Here is a 22,710-nt window from a genome sequence, read left to right as displayed (position 1 = left end):
GAAATATGCTCTTTGGTCTTAATATTGGCAAACCGTTGTTGAGAATTTGGACTTGCTCCATTCAAGTAAATAGGAGCTGCACTGGCATGACAGGAAATAGCCTCCCGAGAGCGTTCCAAAAATGGCCAACAGTGGACTGACTTGCTAGACAGACTTTGTCCCCATTCACCCCTATAGATGTGCTCAGCCAGCGCAGGGTTTCTGGGAAGCTTGCGAAATGGAGGCTGCCATCTTTGCTCATGGGCGCTCAGTTCCGTGACCGGGTGTCACGTGACTGATCACTCGTCAATGGGAATAGATAGGGAAAATATAAATCAATTTCTCGCTTTTAAGAGCCATTCAAACAATCCGTCACCGAATGAAGATGTACTATAATATAATGAAATGATTTAGATTGAAATAGTATATATATATATATATATATAATTCAGGCTAGTTCAGCTAATGCGCATGCGCGTTCTAGAGTTCATTTCTTTTTCTTCTTTTTTTTAGCTAGTTTGCCAACCGAAAAAATTGCATTACCGCCACCAACTGGACTGGAGTGTGGACCATCGGGAATAGGAGGGGAGAAAATGGAAGACTAAACCAGTTTCTTTTAAATATTCCAACAATGCATCATATACCATGTACTGAGATGAATATTGCAAAACATTCTATAGAGATATGTTGATACCCTTGTTTCTTAATTTTGTATGAGCTTGATTCTTTCCTCATCATATGCTTTACAAGAGAGAAGCACATGCTTGACAGTTTCCAGCTGATCACAGTGTATACAGTTTCCTGATAAATGCTTTTCTATTATATAAAGTGAACTGTTCAGACCAGAGTGCCCAATACAGAGACAGGTGATTATTGTTTCTTCTCTCCTTGTCCTATAATTGCCTCTCCCAACACAAATCTCTCTTTGAATATTATATGTCTTCCTCTTCATTATCCCATCTATCTTGCCAGTTTTTGTTAGCAAACACTCTTAACCATCCCATTAACTCTGCTTTACCCAATGTGATGTCTAAGTCTATCGCTAGATGTTTAGAGCTTGCTTTGCCAGATAATCAGCCTCTTCATTCCCTTCTACCCCTACGTGAGCAGGTACCCATAAGAAGAATATGACAATGCCTAGTCTGTTAATTCTAAATTTGCTTTGTAGAATTTCACAGACTATGTCATCTCTGGATGAAGGTTGCCCACTTGCCAGATTTACCAATGCTGAATATGAGTCAGTGCATACTAGAGCATTCATTGGTTGGACTTCCTCCACCCATTGCGGTGCTAATATAAACTGATATATGGTCTGTTGTCATTTTCTTTACATATATTTTAAAATGTGGGGTGGATATTGCTGATGCTGGATGTCTGTATCTAACAGGTGATTGGCTCTTTTACCTGCTCCCATTCATTTTAATACGAGTGGCCCATCTCTGCTAAACTGTCTCTGGTTGCGCTTAAGAATTTATCAGAATTTGTTTTCCTGTCTTGTTTTTCTTGTTTTATTTTCTCTTTGTAGTTTGTCTTTTTCTTTATTTTTTATACTTTTACTAATTTCCTGTCAAATATATGTTTAGACGCCATACACAAATAATGTTTTTACTGGTGTGAGGTCTGATTTAATATTTCAATCTTTGCGGGTATTTTTGACGCACGACGTCGTGACGTCATGTACGGTCTGGATTGTCTTGTGGCCCCGGTTAGCTAACAACAACACGACCTTTGAGATTGCCAACCCCGTTTGAATGAATGCCGTCCAGATTCAGGCTTTAGCATGTCACGATTTGCCACGAGTAACCTGTGCCGTATTTGGACGAGAGGAGTGTTTGGCAGGCCGTTGTCGTGTTTATCTGTTACCGGAGTTCGGGATTTTTGCAGCGGAGTCTCGCGACTGGACCGCGCTGGCAGTGACAGTGCACGCGCTGTCAGGTGCTCTCCATTTCATATTCCGATTCAAATACTGTAATTACTCAGGAATGCATGTGGAGGGGAGGGCTGTTGCGTTAAAAAAAAAGTTTCATGTACTTTATTTTGAAGTGACTGCACATGTATGCTGGATCAAATTAGCAAATTAGCCAGTTATAGTTATTTTTATAAAAAGGGTAAAACTAGAGCAAAAACGTCGTCTGTTTATGCTTGTCATGCACTGTTTCGGTTGTTTACAAATAACGGTCACATTTATAAAGTCTCATATTAAATAGCTCGTTGGTTATGGTTATATGAACAAGGTTTGGTATGATATACAATTTTAAGATGGATATACAACAGCAGTGTAAATAATTTCAGATAAACTTCCATGTTTCTGTGAATGCCTTACTTCTAAATACACACATGCAACTTTAGTCACTTTTTGGGAAACCATGGTGAATGCATTTGGTATAATAAACTAACAATGCAAACATTTTTACAGCATTAATCTAGGTTAATGTTTCATTGAAATATACTATTGTTCATTGTTAATTACCGTTCATAATATATTGCCTCATGTTAATGTATAGATAGAAACAGGGGCGTAGTTTCCGGGGGGGAGGGGTACCCAATGATGTCACTGAGACAGGCGATGTTTCATTGCACCGATTTAATTGATGTCGCTCAGGGAATAGGGGAACTTTCTGCTTGTCATTTCATTAAAAAAAAATCTCTTACAGCACCTTTAAGTATATTAACAAACATAATTGAAATAATGTGACTTCAACTGTTTTGATAAAGTCAGTTCATATTTGTCATCCAGCATGTCATTGTTTTGATTGTGTGATCAGGTTTCAGTTCTCAGATCTTCATTGAACATGCATACTTGTTCTTTCCTAGCCCTGTTAACCTGACGTACGATGTGTTTGATGGGAAGGGAGACAGCACACCATTGGTGTTTCTACATGGTTTATTTGGGAGCAAGTCCAACTTTCACTCCATAGCCAAGTCCCTGGTTCAGCGGACAGGAAGGAAGGTATGGTTTCATTTTCTTAAGTGGTTTAGAACGTGTGTGCTGTAGACTGTCCAGAGTCTTTTGTTAGTGTCCTGACTGCACTTTGTCTAGTTAGGTGCTGACAGTAGATGCTCGTAACCATGGCAAAAGCCCGCACAGTCCTGTCCTGACCTACGAAGCAATGACCTGTGATCTGACACATCTGCTTGGCCAGCTGCACATTGGGAAGTGTGTCCTGATTGGACACAGCATGGGGGGAAAAGTTGCAATGACGACAGCCCTGTCTCAGGTATCGTGTGCCACATCCTGTCTGGATTTAAAAATCACAGTTTTAAGAATTTCTTCAAATTGTGGCTGCACGTTCATGCTCTACATCTGTAATTTAACATTTGTTTACTAAAACAAAGAGTGTCTTATTGAATCTTTGTCTCTATCTTATTCAGCCTAGTTTAGTGGAACGTCTGGTTGTTGTTGACATTAGCCCCTCTACGACCTCCGTCCACAGCAGTTTCCATGGCTACATTCAGGCAATGAAAGAAGTAAAGATAGCCAGCAACATCCCACGTTCCACAGCACGTAGACTGGCCGAGGACCAGCTCAGAAAGCTAGTTAAGGTGAATCCACCAGGTCTACATCAAAGTTTCCCATTGTAAGCCCAAAGTATACTTCGATTGTAGCACGAATGTTCAGCGTCTGCGTACAGTCGAACACAAGCCTGTCAGAGTATACTCCATATGACTGTGCGCGTATACACAAGCGGTTGGCAAATGCGTTATAAAGATCTCTTTATAGTCCTTCAGACTTGAGTAATACAAATGGTACCTCCAGACCTCCTTACACACACGCTCTTGACTTGCACATCCACTGTTGTTGTTTTCACATTCGTCTCCTGTTGTTTAGCAACGATTATATCTCCTTTGAATGCTTTTTCATGACAGCAGTGGCTATGCAGTCAGAGTGTTGGGACCTTGTGGACCCACTAATTAGTAGTGGCAATAATTACAAGCCCATGCGCATTGAATGCATGGTTAGAAAAAAAATCGGGCTGCGTGCAATTCTCGAGCACTCTGCTGATGACAAAATTTTCATCACATGTCCTGTACTTTGTATATGTTTTATTTTATATAGCACAGTAAACACTTTCAAGCATACATCTAGTAAATATGTAAATGTAACATTGTTACAGTGGCATATAAGAATTTCAATATCGTATTGAGTTCTGGAAGTAAAAGTCCCATACATTTTTTCCATTGGGAAGTGGATTTTTAACAATAACTTATAAACCTATAAAGACAGCCCTACCATGAGCTCCGAGGTTGTTCATCGACGTTATTTCAACTTCATTTTTAAAAAATCGTGTTTAATAGAGGAATTTCTGATAAACAACTACACTACCCATGATCTTCAGGGGAAACAGTCCACCAATTAGAGTGTCCCAGCAAACAAGCTCTGCAGCAACCAAAATCAAAATACACTCTCATACTACTTGTATATTTGCAAATACCTGAATATTTGGCAGTAAAATCAAAATAGATTGTTTATATTCTTGGAATCAACAACTTTAAATCAACAGTTTTATATTTTTCCATCGTTTTTAATTTGATGACGTCATTAGCAATGCTTCATGGGATTGTAGTTCATGCCCTCATGAAAGAGGTTATGTACACAGTCTTGTACTTTTGTATATTTGTTTGATTTTCAAATACGTTTATACATTAAATTGAAGCATGTTGTGATTCACCTCGGAGCTGGTTGTTTTGGTTCATGGCCTAGAACTCTTATATGAAGAATTTAATGACATTTCTATTGAAGAAATTAATGGGAAAAGTACTTCTGGAACCAAGATGGCTGAAAAAGTGGGTGGGCACAAATCATCCAGTGCACATTTATGTAATTTGCAGGAGCGTTCAGTTCGTCAGTTCCTCCTCACAAACCTGGAGGAGCAAAATGGCGAGTACAGCTGGAGGATTAACCTGGAGGCCATCTCAAACCACCTAGAGGACGTCATAGGTTTTCCTGAATTTAACACCACTTATGAGGGCCCTACACTTTTCTTGGGTGGCAGTAGTTCAGCCTACATAAGGTAATTACTTTTTTTTTTAGAACTGATACCTGTATAAATGTGGGTTTATTTGGGTTTATTTAATCTATGTCTTTTCTTTGATTGTCGATGTTCTTTAAATATATGTTTATTATTTCAATCTTTATCTCTTTTCATGCCCTGGTCACCTTGGTTATCCTCTTAGCTCAGAGGATTACCCTAAAATCCAGCAGCTTTTTCCCTGTGCAGATATCCAGTATATCCCAGATGCCAGTCACTGGATTCATGCTGATAAGCCATTGGATTTCATCAGCTCCATAATAACTTTCCTACAATCATAGTCCATGTCTGAGGAGGAGGACATGTACTGTACAGGTGGGCCCAATGAGAAACGGACACTGAATGAAGGGTATGGGTGTGGACCATGCTGATTTTCAAATAGTCCCGTACTTTAAAATGCACAACTGGACAGTTATATTGTTAGGTGTATTCATGTTTCAATGTTGTTTCTTAGCTTAGTACACTGAGTACAGTTTCATTAAGAGGATATATAGAAATATATATATATATATATATATATATATATATATATATAGCAGCAATCTTGTCATTAGTTTAAAATGAGAATATTCGTTTGTAGCTTCTAAATATTACTTATGTTACAGAACAGTAAATCCAGTGGCTTGTTTTTGAATATCTTAGCTGCATAATTCACTATTTGACAATTAGACTAGACTGATATTTTCAGTTTGTTTTTAATTGTTTTAACTTCTTTTAAAGTTTGTTTTGTTTTTATGTTTTTTGGCCAACATGTTGTTGACATGGACATACTTGCGCTGTGCTCTAATAAGAAATATAAAGATGTCTATGCAAAATATGCTATGTGATGTTCTCTAAGGTTGGTCTTTAGAATGTTTTAATAACAGTTAATGTTAAGCTGTGTTAATTAAAGCAGTTTTGTAATGTGTTACTTAACTGTTGGAATAAAGCTGAGGTACTGTAATGTAACTCAAATGGATAACCTTAGGAGTTATGCTGTGAGGTACTACACTCCCATTCTGTTTGCAGGTTCAGCAGCACTGTTTTTCTAGAAAACAGTTTTATTTTTGACCCCTTTTCTTGCAAGCCAGATTCAACCCTTATGCATGTTTATTTTTTATTCATCGTAGTTAATGTATAAACAGATCAACTACATGCATGTAGCCCACATGTGATATAATGTCTGTTTAGTTGCTTTTTCAAACTTGTACCTCTTAGATACTGCATAGCTGTGATGTTTTGTATCATGTACGTTAGTGTGATTTAAAGAGAGAACAATGTGCCTACCTCTGCACACTTTTTCTTTTTAGCTTGCTAGGATTGTTCCTGTTCTGGTTGACAGTTTTTGAAATACCAAAGCAGGGGTTTATGGGAAACTTTTCCTCGACTAGTGGTGGCTAACAATGAGTGCGTTTACATGCATGTTCTTACACCGATTATGCTTAACAAGCCGACATCACGTGCGGTCATGTAAACGCAATAAACCGTGTTCCTTTATCGGCATCAAGGTCATAAATAGGTTATGAATAACCCGATCAACACAGGTAGATTTTTGCCCATTACGCCAATTTCACATGCCATGTAAACACCTTACACAGTGTTCTTACTGGCTCATCCAATATGCGCACGTGTTGAGCGCATGCCTCTACACGGTTTGATGTAGAGAATAACACGATTATTTCAAATGTCACGTAAACGCGGATTTGTTGCCTTGTCAGATTTTTTAAATAAGCTTATTTTAGAGAGTAATCAGCGTATTGGTGTGCATGTAAACGGGCTCATTGTGTGTGGCATAAAATTGGGAGCATAAATATACATGTTTGAAAATGGACAAAATCTAATTGTTGACTTGCATACACTCCAAAAAATATTTTTGCCTGTTTTTAAGATTTATGCATTTCAATTTCAAAACAAAATTCCATCAAATTAAATTGTGTAATTTTTTAACAAAATTAATACAACTTAAAATATTTAGTTTTTTATTTTTAATTTTGTTAAAGATTACTCAATTCAATATGATGAAACTGAAATGCGTAAATCTTAAAATTATTTTGAGTGTACATTTATGTAGAATAAATGTAAACGTACTGTTTTTGGCAGCTCGGTTTAAGAACTGCCGTTACAAGGGGATATTTTTGTTAATTTCGAAAGTTTCAATGTTTGTACATGAGTAGTTTGTATGTCTATAAACTTCTGTATTTAAATGTATAATATACTAAACATATTTATTACTACTGTATCTTAATACTCAAGAAATATGCTGCAAAATTACTTACTTTAAATGACAGTGCGTGTTCTCTCATGTCAGTTTCTCCACTCATGTAATTATTGTATGGAATGTGTATGGTGAAACACCAGAGACCTGTCTGTTGTGACTGATTTGTGTGTGTTTACATAAAAATGTATCCTTCAGAATTAGCTTTTTAAAACTAAAAGTTTATGCCAGGTATTATCAGCAGTGCTAGTGCATTGTCTCTTGCCAGCTATGTTTATCCTGTATGATTAAATACAGTGACTTGGGTCTTTATTGGCCCAAGGAAACAAAGAAATCAGTCTTTTCTTTTAATGAGATAAACGATTTTCCCTAGTACTTTTAGCAAGTCAGTGGATTGTTTTATAAAGCTAAATCAGTGTAAGAGAAATCATTGGAAACATTAGATATCTCCTCAGCAATTTATTAACAATGAGAATATGGTGTATTTTATTTCAAAATTCTGCTTTGGAGTAGCACTTTGATCTTAGATGTCAATGAATGTTAAAGAATAGAACTATATGTGAATGTGCACTTTTGCAATACTAAAAAGACCAATCAAATAAGAACCTAATGCACAAACATCTATGATACTGTGTATACACTAACCAGTGCTGTCAATGCTGCATTTACTTAGCTTGTTTACAGAATACTGTGTAGCAGTTGTATTTTGAAAGTGATTAGACTTTATCATGGCACTCACAGTATTTGATATATTTTCATTAAACAATGTAATTCCTATAGTATTTGAGTAAAATATTATTTGGCTTCATGCAGTATTGTTTGTTTGAAGTGGAGGTGTGTATTGTTTCTATTTGGTACATGGTGAAAATGGCTCTTTGTTCTATAGTTTTAATGTCTCTGTATCTGTGTGCAGATGTGTCACTACTCAATAAATGTACAAGTCTCCAACCTGATGTATGCGTAGAAATGATTGCCACATGCAGTCTCTTTCCTCTTCCATAGTAACCTTTATAGACCTTATTCACGGTTGCGCCATCTTTGATTTTTAACGGGAATGACAAGGAGGCTGTGAGGGATAGACGTATATCTCTTCAGTGGCACGCTGTTAAAAGCTAGATCACATCTGAGTTTTTTTGTCTACTGAATGTTCTTGAATATGTTTTTGCAATGTTCTGTCCACGGAACGATCCAAAGACACTATAAACTGCAGTACAAATCACTGAAGATGGTGCTGCTGTGAATGAGGTCTATATAACCCTATAAAATCAGCCTTGAATTCTACATTGTTGTGTCTTTGGAACCTTTATTCCCATTTCTTAAAATAGGACGTTTAAATAAGAAATCATGTCATTCATTGACTGTGGGTCAACAGAAATCTCAGAGCATCACAATCTTAGATCAACCCAAGTTAGTTCCACTTTTGTAATGAAAGGCAAAATAACATTGATTTATCATATTATGACATACACAGTGGTGACCTAAATCAATGAACACCCATTGTTAATTTTACAGTGATGAATAATACAGAAGATACTTTGGATGTTATGCCTAACACATCAGTCCAACGAAACAGTTTGAAAATGGTATTCTCTGTTGATCTTTTGTGGCTGAGACACTTTAACAGTTTCTTGCGTACCAGTTCTCCCACGTCTGAATTTGTCCTTCCATCTCTGTGTTCCTGGAGTGTTAGGAGATGGACATTGTGATAGAGACAGAGGCACATGTGTTAGGGTGGGCAAATCTGGGTTTGGAGGGAGGGGCTTATTTGATCGCCGCAGAACCCCAAACCCTCTAGACTTCTTCTGAGCCTGTTCCTCCTGTTGTTTCATAAGCTGGTGATGAAGAATGGTCTGTACATCATCCTGTAAGAGACATTTCAGTGTTAACACTGCTCAACCTGCATGGATTATTGATATCTATATGAGGAAAATCAAAATGGACAATCACATTGATGAGTTCTGAATATAGTCTTTTATATTTTAAGAGGTATGATGGAAACCACTCCAGATGGCTACATAGGCTCCAGACCTGACAGTCCTAGCAGATGTTCTACAGACTTCATCCTAAGAGATTACACTTCCCTCTAGTTTACATTAAACAATATTATATATTATATACAGTATTCATAACAATGTCAATTTTTAGGATTAATACATTGCTCTACAAGTCTGAAATAAGGTATTTTAAGGGTATACAGTTGTTCACCCCAAAATAAACTTTTTGTCATCATATACACAACAGGAGATGTAAGGCAGTGTGTTAGCCTCAGTCACTATATGCAATTAAAGTAAATGTGGACAGGCTAACATATTGCCTTACATCTCCTGTTGTGTTCCATGGAAGAAAGGGATGGAAGGATAAAAAAGGGCAATGATATATCAGTTGAAGTCAGAAGTTTACATACACTTAGGTTAAAGTCATTAAAACTCATTTTTTAACCACTCCACAGATTTCATATTAGCAAACTCTAGTTTTGGCAAGTCGTTTAGGACATCTACTTTGTAAATGACACATTATTTACAGACAGATTGTTTCACTTTTAATTGACTGTATCACAATTCCAGTGGGTCAGAAGTTTACATACACTCAGCATGGCTGCTCAGCAAGGAAGAAGCCGCTGCCCCAAAACCGCCATAAAAAAGCCAGACTACAGTTTGCAAATGCACATGGGGACAAATATCTTATTTTTGGAGAAATGTCCTCTGGTCTGATGAAACAAAAATTGAACTGTTTGGCCATAATGACCATCGTTATGTTTGGAGGGAAAAGGGTAAGGCTTGCAAGCGGAAGAACACCATCCCAACCGTGAAGCATGAGGGTAGCAGCATTGGTGCACTTCACAAAATAGATGGCATCGTGAGGAAGGAATATTACGTGGATATATTGAAGCAACATCTCAAGACAACAGCCAGGAAGTTAAAGCTCGGTTGCAAATGGATCTTCCAAATGGACAATGACCCCAAGCATACCTCCAAAGTTGTGGCAAAATTGCTTAAGGACAACAAAGTCAAGGTATTGGAGTGGCCATCACAAACCCTGACCTTAATCCAATAGAACATTTGTGGGCAGAACTGGAAAAGTGTGTACGAGCAAGGAGGCCTACAAATCTGACTCGGTTACACCAGTTCTGTCTGGAGGAATGGGACAAAATTCCAGCAACTTATTGTGAGAAGCTTGTGGAAGGCTATCCAAAACATTTGACCCAAGTTAAACAATTTAAAGGCAATGCTACCAAATACTAACAAAGTGTATGTAAACTTCTGACCCACTGGGAATGTGATGAAAGAAATAAAAGCTGAAATAAATCATTCTCTCTACTATTATTCTGACATTTCACATTCTTAAAATAAAGTAGTGATCCTAACTGACATAAGACAGGGAAAGTTTTCTACAATTAAATGTCAGAAATTGTGAAAAACTGAGTTTAAATGTATTTGGCTAAGGTGTACGTAAACTTCTAACTTCAACTGTTTATATATATATATACATACATACATACACACACACATACTGTATATACACTCACCGGCCACTTTATTAGGTACACCTTTACATCTACTTATTTATGCAATTATCTAATCAGCCAATCGTGTGTCAGCAGTTTAATGTATAAAATCATAGAAATGCGGTAGCAACAGAGTGTATATATATATATATATATAATTTATTTTATTATTATTATTAACTTTCAGTACAATAAATAGAGTGGATTTTTTACCTGACCACCTTGTCAGAGGTCACATCACAACGATGATCTGATCTGCTGTAGCACCCTGCAAAAGGCACTTCTGCCTAATTTTAAGTGCTTCCGCGATTTACAAGGAATATTGACACGTAATTATTATTATTGTGAGATTATTAAGATATTTTAATTTTATTTTATTATTTTATTTTTATTATTAGATAATAATATTTATTTTTTTTTTTTTTTTTTTTGGCAGTATCTCTTAATTTTGCCACTTATGGTTTTAAACTAATTTTAAATCTCCTATTAGCACAAGAAGGCTCATTAGAAACTTGTTTTAAGTGAATCCCTAGAAGGCAACCTCAGAAGTTCTGAATCAAAAGATTGTCCTCATTTCATTGTCAGTAAACTATGAGTCTGTTTAAACATACTTTCCAGGCTTCCAACTCTATGGACAATTCTAGTCGACTTTGAACAGCCTCCAAAAGTTGGTTGTTCAATGTCATCAATTCGTTCTTGCTTTTCAATAGCTCAGACTCCATTGCCTGTTTCCTGCATTGAAATAATAATAATTATATAATATATATATATATATAAACATTAAAGTACTTTTCTTTAACAGTTCATGTGCCAAATTAAAGAATATTTTAAAAGAAAGAGTTTGTCATCAGTTAGCTAGTGTATATATTTATCTGTTTGGTCTAGGTATCAACCCAACTCACTTTGCAATGGCCTTATCCCTTTCCTGTAGTGCTTGCTGCAAAATGGCAGCATCTTCCCCTGTCTTCTGCCTTCCCTGCAAATGATAATATACAGATTGTATTTAAAAAAATGGTTCTGAAACTGTTCTTAGGAGTCATAGCATGTAAATGCAATGGTTACTAACAGAGGAGGGATGTTCATATCATGAGCTCAAAAAGAAGGCATGCCCAATATGAGCTGATGGGCGTGGTTAAAGCTCACCTGAGAGGTATGATTAAGAGCAAGTCTACGGGCCACGTTCTGCAGTTGTAGCAGTGCAGTATCCAAAGGGTTGGCCTGGTAGGGCTGATCTAATTCTGCAGTCTCACAGTCTGTCATAGGGAGTAGCAGATTCACAATAGACTGTATCTCCTCTGTCACCTACAGTTTTTACACCACGAAAACAATGAAGATGCTGTTAGGACAAACCCTGCTTGCATCAATTCATTTATTTTAATGAGGCAGTCTGTAGACAAGATAAGAATTGAGTATTAAATGTCTCTGTTATAACAAGGTCAAATTAAAAGCTTTTATTAGATTGAATGATATTTTTTAAACATATAAGACACAGACTCACCCGTTCTCTGTTTTGACTCCAACCAGGTCCGCTTTCACTTTGCCTTTGCAGTTTATCCACCTGAGCCTTAAGCTTCAGACTGCGCTGTCGTGATAGTTCAACCTCCCTTTTTACCTGCTTCAGCTACAGCCATAGAGACAATGTGTAAGGTGAGCATGCACAACATCATACATGGCTTCTATTCATATGGGTGAATATGGCCACAAGTACTGTATATACACTTGTGATGCATGTGTAAGACCACTCAGAATGTTACCAGTGACACTCAGTCCCACTTTTTATCACACATACGATGTAACCAAATATTACTAAGAGTATGCAAAAGTTTAAGAATAAGTTACTGAAAAACTATTGTTTTAATCAATGTCTATTGTGGTTATGGCCCTGGTCACACACCTGCAAACATAAATACAGGCAGCCTTGTGTGTTTTAAAACCCTGCTATTCCAGATTATTCAGAATGATAAGACAGATGGAATCTCCAGGCACTAAGTGGAAACATTCCGCACCAAATCTAAGATAACCCATACTTCCTCTTTGTTTGAAATCTTGTGATTTGGTAACTTGATTGAAGCATGATTAGGAAAATATTAATTATGGAGCCAGTGAAATCTACCAACATTCTGTTTAAAGTTTGTTCTGGATATCCTGTGTTTGCTGTAAATATGCCCATAAACAAAGAGACTCATATTTGTGATTAGCAAGTCAGAAATTAAAGTGAAATAATGAATAAAAAGCACTATTCTCTGGTCCTCTCATTGTTTGTACTCTTAAATTTTCCCTTTTGATTTGTCTTTTTGGTAACACTTTACAATTAGGTTCCATTTGTTAACATTAGTTAATGCATTAGGGATCATGAACTAACAATGCCAGTCATTTTTTTTACAGCATTTATTAATTTTTGTCAATGCTAGTTAATAAAAATAGAATTGTTCATTGTTAGTGCATAGTTTATAGTGCACTAACTAATGTAAACATACAACTTTTGATTTTAAAAATGTATTACTTTGAAATTAACATTAACCAAGATTAATAAATGCTATAAAAGTAGCTATTGTTCAATATTAGTTCGTGTTAACTAATGTTGTTAACTAATGTTAACAAATGGAACCTTATTACAAAGTGTTTGTTCTGACTCACCGTGGCAGACACCGGGCTGGACACGCGTCTGTGGATGGGGCTCCCACTACGGAGCAGATCCGGTAATGCTTCATCTAAGTGTGACCGAATGGGTTTCCGTGGAGGCGAATCTGGGTCAGAATCTTCAGCCACAGTCATCTGGTCTGGGTCATCAGTCTGGCCTGTCACAGTAGAATGGCAATTGTCCCCAACCACTGGCAGCTGTTCTTGTAGCCCATCCAATGTGGGCAGTTGTGAGCTGTGAGCTCTGTTCATGTCATTGTTATGACTTGAAATGGAATTACCATCGTCAGTTAATCGTTTATGTATTTCCTCAGTGGGAAGAGATGATTCCAAGAGGTCCCTTGTTGAGTGCAGGGTGACTGGTGCATCTGTCCTATACGTCTCCATTGTTCGATTGGCAAGTTCTCTTTAAGTGTGAGAACACTTAAAGACAAAACTGTGTGGAGACAATGCACACGAACCAGTTTTTCCTGCCTTTTGACACTCAGAAATGTCATGTGCGTCAACAAGCTCATCAGAGTTTGACATCAGAGGGTTCTATCTATGGTATGGGAAGGAGGCTTTTGAACCACATATTATTTCTACTGTTTATGCAGATTTATATATTATCATTGATGGGATGCCCAACTCAGACATATCTAAAGTCAACACCTTTTGATAATGTAAAGTTCTAAACACAATGCCAGTTTATTTCATTAAGTGTCCCCAGGGGAGATTCTGGGATTTCAATCTAAGGGGCTCTCAGCCTGCAGTGACACTGTGTACATTTAATGTATTCCACTCTGTTGCATAGATGGTGTTTTGTTTTTAAACTGTGTTTAAAAATTCAAGCTAGCCAGCTGTTATTCATTCAGAATATTGTCATTTTCTATAATAAAAAGTTAAGTTAAAAAGTTAAGTCTTTAAAGTTATAAACATAGCCAAAACTGCTTTAAGAATATATATAAAAAACTGTATAGGTTATTATTTTAACTGTCTATTTATTGGCAACAATTTCATCTGTCGTAATCGTACCTTTTTGTTCTCCATTTATTAACAAAAATAAAAAGAACATGAATAAATCATGTCACAGCTTTTATAGTTGAAAGTTATATCAAACACGTCAAACACCTACTAGGCAAGACAAGTTTATTTATATAGCACATTATGTACACAGTGGTAATTTGAAGTGCTTTACATGGAGATGATCAAGAAAATTAAAGATACATAAGCGTATATTACTACAATAAATGTCACTAAATGTAGTGGAGTGAATTGACTCCAGATGACATTAACTCGTGGCTTGAGTGTTTTAAATTTGTTCACATAAAAGATTCGTTAAGGTTTGTTCACTGATTTGTTCAGTGACAATTTTTGTAAATCACACGTTAACCAGTAGCTGGCAACAAATGAATGTATTTTAGGTGTTTTGAGGTTTTGAGTATTAATATTTGCTGTCTACAAATCTACTTAAAAAATGTAGTGTGTTCAGCAAGTGTTTAAGCATCATAAGTGTTTTCAACACAAATGACAACAATACATATCTATAATTTTGTGAACTGCTGTGCATGGCTATACAAAAAGACAACAATATTAGTCTAAAAATAATTGTAAGTTTCAGTTATGTCCTGATGTAATTGTTATGTCATCAGTCACTTTTATGCTTAATTCATCCAGCCTCTTTCTCTCTTTGTTAAATGAGATTACTGAACTAAACGAATGACATGCCTCCTCTTCTTCAGCCGGTAAACACATCCTGATCCTCGCTCGTTCACGAACGATATGACTGATTAATTTTGTTCAGACTAAAATGACTCAAATTCTGTAAAGTGTTACCAAAAAGACAAATTAAAAGGAAAAACGAATCTGAATTTTTTTTTTTTTTTGGTGAATGAATTCAAAATACTCGAGTCACGTGTTATTGTCAGACAGAGAAACATTATCTGGTGATAATTCACTCACACTTACGTGACATTTACTGTAGTAAGAGGTTTTTGAGTTTACAACTATAGTTTTCAGCTGTAGGAGTTGTGAAATTACTGATTCATGTTCTATATATTTTGTTAATAAATGGAGAACAAAAAAAAGTATGATTTGGACAGATTAAACGTGATGCCAGTAAATAGACAGTCACAATAATATACACCGATAAGCCACAACATTAAAACCACCTTCCTAATATTGTGTAGGTAACCCTTGTGCTGCCAAAATAACGCCAACAGAATGCTATTCTGAGATGCTATTCTTCTCACCACAATTATACAGAGCGGTTATCTGAGTTACCGTAGACTTTGTCAGTTCGAACCATTCTGGCCATTCTCTGTTGACCTCTCTCATCAACAAGGCATTTCTGTCCACAGAACTGCCACTCACTGGATGATCTTTGTTTTTGGCACCATTCATAGTAAATTCTAGAGACTGTTGTGTGTGAAAATCCCAGGAGACCGGCAGTTACATAAATACTCAAACCAGCCCATCTGGCAGCAACAATCATGCCACTCTCCAAATCACTGAGATCAAATTTTTTCTCCATTCTGATAGTTGATGTGAACTTTAACTGAATCTCCTGACCCATATCTGCACTGCTGCCACACAATTGGCTGATTAGATAATCGCATGGATGATTGTTGTTGCCAGACAGGCTGTTTTTTTTTTTGTGTTTTTTTTTTTGTTGTTTTTGTTTCAGAATGGTGCCACAAACAACAATCATCCAGTGAGGGGCAGTTCTGTGGACGGAAATGCCTTGTTGATAAGAGAGGTCAACAGAGAATGGCTAGAATGGTTAGAACTGACAAAGTCTACAGTAACTCAGATAACCGCTCTGTACAATTGTGGTGAGAAGAATAGATTCTCAGAATGCTATTCTGAGATGTGGGTTGGTGCAGTTTTGGCGGCACGTGGGGACCTATACAATATTAGGCAGGTGGTTTTAATGTTGTGGCTAATCGGTGTATGGTTTGTCTATATTCTTGAAGCAGATTTGGTTATTTTTATAAGTTTATATATGTTTATTATAGAAAATGACCATAAATGAATATTAGCTAGATAGGTTGAATGATCTAAACACAGTATAAAAAACAAAACACCATAAATGCAACAGAGTATATTTATTAAATGTGCACATCTTTTAGTGTCATTTGGGGGCTGAGCACCATTAGAGTGAAATCCTAGAATCACCCCTGATGTAACGTCATTAAAATTATCGGGTCAGTCTAAACACATGGGCACACGCTGTTCCATTTGGCTATGCCTACACCCTTTCTCAAATAACAGCCAGTCTATTTATAGCCAAAGCTTCTGGACCTAATGCTGGTAAACCACCAAAACTGTACAAAGAAAAAGCAGGAAAACAGTACAACCTTCTGAAACGTTTTGTTTACGTTAGTGTTTGTACGTTAGCAACTGAGAGACTGACGTATGGTATGCTTGAGCAAAAGTGCAGGGACTGCCACTGGAGCTATAAAGACTAAAGGACAAACTGCTACATTAAGGTAAGTGAGTAAAATAAAGAAGGCATGTTGAGGCTAAGGTAGTTAACTAAGGAATAAATTATGTTAAGTTCCCTTGTGGTAATTTAACAGAAACCAAATTACAAATTACAAAAACAACATTATTACAAATTGTCATGTATCAAAGAACAATACATGCAACAACTAATAAGTATTGTATGTTTAGTTCTCAACATGTTTGACCCATGACAATATTCAGCCTAGTATATACATTTGTCTGTATGTATTTGTGTCTAAAACTTGCCTTCCTTTTATTTTTAAATGTATTTTAAGGAATTTGAAATACAGCCAAGGATATCTGATTCTTCAGAATGACAAAAGCGGAGGAAAACCCTGACTTGGTTGGTGGTCAGGAATTTTATGACAAATATGAACCTAAGGAGATCTTAGGAAGGTTGGTTTCACATCTTGGTGTGGTGTAGAGAAATTTGTCTTTGAGAAAGTGAGTGTACATCATTTAAAATAAGCTAACTACGAAACAAGCAACAATGAAAATTAAGTCCTTAACACAATTATTTTTTGTTCCCAGCTGTACTGAAATCCTTATTCATGTCCTCTCTTTCAGAGGTGTGAGCAGTGTAGTCCGACGATGTGTGGACAAACGTAGTGGCCAGGAATATGCTGTAAAGGTCATAGACATCACACCATCAGACAAAATGACACCCCAAGAGATACAAGAAATCCAGCAGGCCACTGTAAAGGAGATTGACATTCTTCAAAAAGTGTCTGGACAAAAGAACATAAGTATGGTTGTCCAATGCCAATGTGAAGGTTCCCAAGTATAACAAATAAAATGTAAAGGTTCTATGGCATAGCAAATTAACATATTTTAAGAAATGAAATTTCTTGTATTAACTGTATTTTCAATTATAAGATTCAATGCTGATTATTAAGCCAGATTATTATGGTTTTGCAACAACAAAACCCTTCAGATTATTTCTTTTCTCCCTCACAGTTCAACTGAAGGATTGTTTTGAATCAAATGCCTTCTACTTTTTGGTATTTGATCTGTAAGTATGGCCTCTTCTTTTCACTGTATTCAAATCTCATGACCCATTTTTAAGTGCAGTCTCTGCCTCAGTTATTATTCCTGTGCCTCACTATTGTTAGGCAACTATCCCTATTGCTATTACTATTTCTCATACTGTACTTAGGGTCAGGGATTTGAACTAACCCCTAACCCTAAGTATTAAACTTCAATAAGTAACTCGTCCTGCACTGTTTGTGCTACAGATGTGAATGAAACCCTAAATTTTGTGGCTTGTTGAAAAGAGTTGCACTCTTTTCCCCTGGTGGATGATAAAACATGCAAAACATCCCATAGACATACATTGATGGAAGGACCTAAGCCATACCTAGAGACTTAGAGGCGGGCTCTTTTCAATTGGGCAACCTCCTGGCAACCACCCACAACATCTTAGCAACTGAATACAAATGCCCTGGCAACCTACAACTCTAGAGTTGTGGTGGCGACTTTTGCATAGGCAAGCATCATTTACATGCCTTCCAAAAATGGAAAAGTCTAGTTTTCTCTTTCTTATCTTGAGTAGGGGCTCAATACCAAGAATCTAAACTGCTTGCAAGTTTGCTTCCTATTTACTATACTCAAATTTTTAAATGTTCCCCATTGAGAACTATCTGTTGGTCCACAGCATACGGATAGGAGATTGGCTATTCTAAATGCAGTCAAAAGAGTTCAGTGCGAAGATGGGAAGGTCACTGCCAAAGTACGGCTACACTCAATACAAACATGCAGGCAAACACACTTCAAATCTCCTCCATTCATTATTCTCTCCCTATATTTTATTTCTATCCAATTGCTCTTTGTCCAGCCACTTGTAGTGTTATTAATGTGCAGAACGGTGTTCTTCAAATGTCACCAACCCAACTGATTGGTATTGCTTTTGTTTCATTAGTTTTCAAAAGATATTACTGTCTTTTCACGATAAAAATGTTTATACATGTCTATTCTTTTAACAGGATGAGGAGAGGAGAACTCTTTGATTACCTCACAGAAAAAGTCACCTTAAGTGAGAAAGAGACACGGTCAGCTCTCCCTTGAATAAGTCTGACATCAGTTCTGAACTGCTCATAATTGTCTGTAAATGTGCAAAGGAGCGATTCTGAAGTTAATACATACCCTGTCCTCAAGAGGGGATTATGTAATCAGATGCATGTTTAGCTGTTGCCAACAGAAACAGAGCATTGTGAGTTCAGATGAGTTTGAACTTAGGTCATGGCATGCTGCCACTCTTCTGAATGCAGCACTCTGAATCCACACATACATTAGATTTGATTGTTATTATGGTACACTCACTGTGCACTTTATTAGAAACATTATGGTCCAAAAACAATCTCTGACATGGTCTTCTGCTGTTGTAGCCCATACACCTCAAGGTTCGACATGTTGTTCATTCTGAGATGCTATTCTGCTCACTACAATTGTACAGAGTGGTTATCTGAGTTACCGTTGCCTTTCTATCAGCCCAAATCAGTCTGGCCATTCTCCGTTGACCTCTCTCATCCACAAGGCATTTCTGTCCGCAGAACTGTGGCTCACTGGATGTGTTTTGTTTTTGGTACCATTCTGAGTAAACTCTAGACACTGTTGTGTGTGAAAATCTCAGGAGATCAGCAGTTACAGAAATACTCAAACCAGCCCGTCTGGCACCAATAATCATGCCACGGTCGAAATCACTGAGATCACATTTTTCCCCCATTCTGATGATGTGAACATTAATTGAAGTTCCTGGCACATATCTGCATGATTTTATGCACTGCACTGCTGCCATGCGATTGGCTGATTTGATAATTGCATGAATAAGTAGGCGTACAGGTGTTCCTAATAAAGTGCTCAGTGAGTGTACATGACCATTTAACTAATGCTCCAATATTACAGTTTAGAGTAACACTGGCCTCAAAGTTAAGTTAATGAGTTTAATTAATTTTATATAGCAACTTCATTCAAAGCTACTATGTTAACTTAAGAAAGAAGATATTGATTTTTGGCACTCATTTCGCTTTCATTCTTTGATAGGAAGATCATGCGAGCTCTTTTGGAAGTGGTTGAGTATCTTCATGCCCACAACATTGTCCATCGGGACCTGAAACCAGAGAACATCTTGCTGGATGATGACATGAACATCAAACTCACTGACTTTGGCTTTTCAGTTCAGATTGCGTCGGGACAAAAGTTGAATGGTGAGTTCTGATGAAAGACTACCCCCTGCTCTAGAAGAGACATCACATGCAAGGACAGACTGCACATGTTGTACTGAAATAACATGGTTTTGAAGGCCATATATTGCTACACAATTCGCATGTGCTCTCTGTTTTACTCTAGAGGTTTGTGGAACACCAGGTTACTTGGCCCCTGAAATCATCGAGTGCTCCATGGATCCCAACCATGTTGGCTATGGGACTGCTGTTGACCTGTAAGCAAATGAAATATACAGTATGTGCCATCAACATCAGTCTTTGTGAATGATTATTTAGAGCATTCAGCATAAAATATACCCCTAAAACTAGTGTCCTAGATGTCCTAGATAAAATGTGAGCGGTGCTTGTTCATGAGAAACTCAATGCTATGGTGCTAGTGTGTTCCGGGTGGTCGCCAGTGAGTTGATACGATTGTTAAGAATTAATAAATAAACGGGTGATAACTATGAATTTATTAAAAATTTAAATTTAACGCGCTAATTTGCAGTATCCCACCTTTAAAGATGGTTGCTGATGGTTAAGAGAAGTCTTTGTATTAAATCTATCTGTCTGATCTGGTGTAGTTGGAGCACTGGAGTGATCTTGTACACTCTTCTGGCTGGCTCTCCACCTTTCTGGCACAGGAAACAAATGCTAATGCTGCGAATGATTCTCGCAGGGAAATATGTCTTCAGTTCTCCAGAGTGGGACGACCGCTCTGACACTGTCAAAGACTTGGTGTGTTTCAGTCAGTCATTGGTTTTATGTTGTTTTAATAAGGCATGGTACTGTTTGTTTGCCAAACTAACAGTTTCAAAGTAGTTTTGCTAAAATCCGATGTGAAAATGTCTCTCCAGTGTGACCTTGTTTTCCTCCTAGTAGATTTCCAGGTTACTAGTAGTGGACCCACAAAGTCGTTATACAGCCACAGAAGCCCTCAATCACCCGTTCTTCCAACAATACGTGGTTGAAGAGGTCCGCCATTTCAGCCCTTACAGAAAGTTCAAGGTAAGGAGCTGACTTCTCTTAGAAAATATCAATTTCAAGTTTCTACACTCTTTCTGATCCATAATTCACAAACTCCTGCAGGTTATTTGTATGACTGTACTTGCTGCCATGCGGATTTACTGCAACTATCGCCATGCCAAACCAGTCACCAAGGAGGTGATCCGCAGCGACCCTTACGCCATCAAACCTCTACGCAAGATGATTGATGCTTGCGCCTTTAAGATCTACGGCCACTGGGTGAAGAAAGGGCAAACTCAGAACAGAGCAGCCTTATTCGAGAACACTCCAAAAGTGATTCTACTCTCTGTTGCAGCTGAAGAGATGGACATGTCACTTAGGACTTGGTGAAAGCACATCAATTACTACCAGATCTGTCTGCTACACAATTTACCTCAAGGCCATGTTGATAAGGTTCCAAAAGTGTGCCGCAGTGACTACACTCTTAGAAGAAAAGTTTGTGTAGAAACCAAAAGGGTTCTAACACTCACTTCATATTTGGAACCCCTAAAAGGTTCTATATAGAACTTTTTAGGGGATCCAAATGTGGAATCATAACATTAAATTGTTTATGTAAATATACCAAATCACTAGAAAACAAATTAAATGATATAAAAACACATTTAGGTTTTATTTAGTAAAGTTAAGCATTTTTAAAAGTCTGCATTTACAATAACACAAGCAATAACACAATTCATATTGCAATAGTTATAAGAATGAAACAATGTACAAGTTTGTAATAATAATAAGCTAAAACTCTAATTAGTAGTAATATTATGTATATATAAAAATATATGTAAAAATCTTAAGCATAAGTAAGACTAATAAACAAGTACAAAACTTGGTGAACCTTTTTGGCACAACAAGTTCTTCGGAGATGAGTAAAGAACCCTAGCTCTATATAGAACCCCAAATAACCTTTTTTTTTTTTTTTTTAAAGAGTGCACTGCTATATGATAGCATGTCAAGCCACCTTATTTTATTCTATTATATAGTGAGATGAAAATAAAATTATTTAGAATTATTTTCAGGAGTCTTGTTTTGGCTTTTAAATGCTAACAAGTAAAAACGGACAGTGAATAAACTATTTACAATGTATGCCTTTGTATCATCCAGTACAATTAAATTTACTGAAGACAACATGATAAACTAAATACAATTATAAGATTATTAAGGTTGTTAAGATTTTAATATGGCAGTATTTTGTGTAAAAAACTAAATATAACACTGAATTCCCAAAGTTCATGTCTCCACAAGAGAAATGTAGAATTAATTTCATAAACTGGCATTAGCAAGTCATTGAACATTTGGCTCCTACAGCTCGGTTCTTGTTTTGCTTGTCTCCTGCTTTGCATTTGAACTCAAAGCACAGCGGAAGCCCAGGTTATCAGAGGCAGAGTCTGGTGTGTTTCCCATCCTACACAAAATAAAACACACATTTATTTGTATTCATCATAAAATATACATTGATTTCGACAACAGCAGCAGCAAGAGTTGATCAACCCTCTTGAGGTTAAAAGAAACTGCTACGAAAAGGAATAGAATAATGAAAAACTGAAATACATTTTCATTTGAATAATATGAATTAACAAACAGTAAACACTACTTAGCAAACACATCTGATTATATATAATGCAACATAAGTGTACTCTAGCATATATGTAGAGAAAG

At 36.9% G+C, this 22,710-nt stretch overlaps 3 protein-coding genes and 1 pseudogene across 5 annotated transcripts; 2 read left to right on the top strand and 2 right to left on the bottom strand.

Moving 5' to 3' along the window:
- The first annotated feature begins 1,657 nt into the window (after positions 1-1,657).
- abhd11 (abhydrolase domain containing 11) lies at positions 1,658-8,156 on the top strand. Of its 2 annotated transcripts, none has more exons than XM_051677704.1 (6): positions 1,658-1,914; positions 2,794-2,929; positions 3,024-3,197; positions 3,352-3,522; positions 4,810-4,991; positions 5,199-8,156. In XM_051677704.1, exons 1-6 carry the CDS (start codon positions 1,760-1,762, stop codon positions 5,239-5,241), a joined length of 861 nt encoding a protein of 286 aa, XP_051533664.1. In that variant the 5' UTR covers positions 1,658-1,759; the 3' UTR covers positions 5,242-8,156. The 2 variants fall into 2 exon arrangements, with proteins under 2 accessions (XP_051533664.1, XP_051533663.1); XM_051677703.1 differs by having other exon boundaries at positions 1,659-1,914; positions 5,155-8,156.
- On the bottom strand, positions 5,496-13,735 carry LOC127428991 (bicaudal D-related protein homolog). Its single transcript, XM_051677702.1, has 6 exons — positions 13,346-13,735; positions 12,207-12,329; positions 11,852-12,010; positions 11,611-11,684; positions 11,320-11,440; positions 5,496-9,065 (listed from the first exon to the last, which is right to left on the bottom strand). The coding sequence occupies exons 1-6, from the start codon at positions 13,733-13,735 to the stop codon at positions 8,760-8,762; spliced, it is 1,173 nt and encodes a 390-aa protein (XP_051533662.1). The 3' UTR covers positions 5,496-8,759.
- Positions 13,736-16,550: 2,815 nt separating this feature from the next.
- LOC127428847 (phosphorylase b kinase gamma catalytic chain, skeletal muscle/heart isoform-like) lies at positions 16,551-21,888 on the top strand. Of its 2 annotated transcripts, XM_051677485.1 has the most exons (10): positions 16,551-16,818; positions 17,110-17,230; positions 17,402-17,580; positions 17,792-17,846; positions 18,817-18,882; positions 19,874-20,037; positions 20,180-20,270; positions 20,619-20,772; positions 20,917-21,042; positions 21,124-21,888. In XM_051677485.1, exons 2-10 carry the CDS (start codon positions 17,148-17,150, stop codon positions 21,388-21,390), a joined length of 1,185 nt encoding a protein of 394 aa, XP_051533445.1. In that variant the 5' UTR covers positions 16,551-16,818; positions 17,110-17,147; the 3' UTR covers positions 21,391-21,888. The 2 variants fall into 2 exon arrangements, with proteins under 2 accessions (XP_051533445.1, XP_051533446.1); XM_051677486.1 differs by lacking the exon at positions 16,551-16,818 and having other exon boundaries at positions 17,136-17,278.
- LOC127428848 (inactive C-alpha-formylglycine-generating enzyme 2-like) overlaps positions 21,647-22,710 on the bottom strand; it is a 28,739-nt pseudogene continuing 27,675 nt past the window's right edge.

This window comes from Myxocyprinus asiaticus, chromosome 38 (genome assembly GCF_019703515.2).
Source record: "Myxocyprinus asiaticus isolate MX2 ecotype Aquarium Trade chromosome 38, UBuf_Myxa_2, whole genome shotgun sequence".
Classification (NCBI taxonomy): domain Eukaryota; kingdom Metazoa; phylum Chordata; class Actinopteri; order Cypriniformes; family Catostomidae; genus Myxocyprinus; species Myxocyprinus asiaticus.
This window is presented reverse-complemented; position numbering and strand designations above follow the sequence as displayed.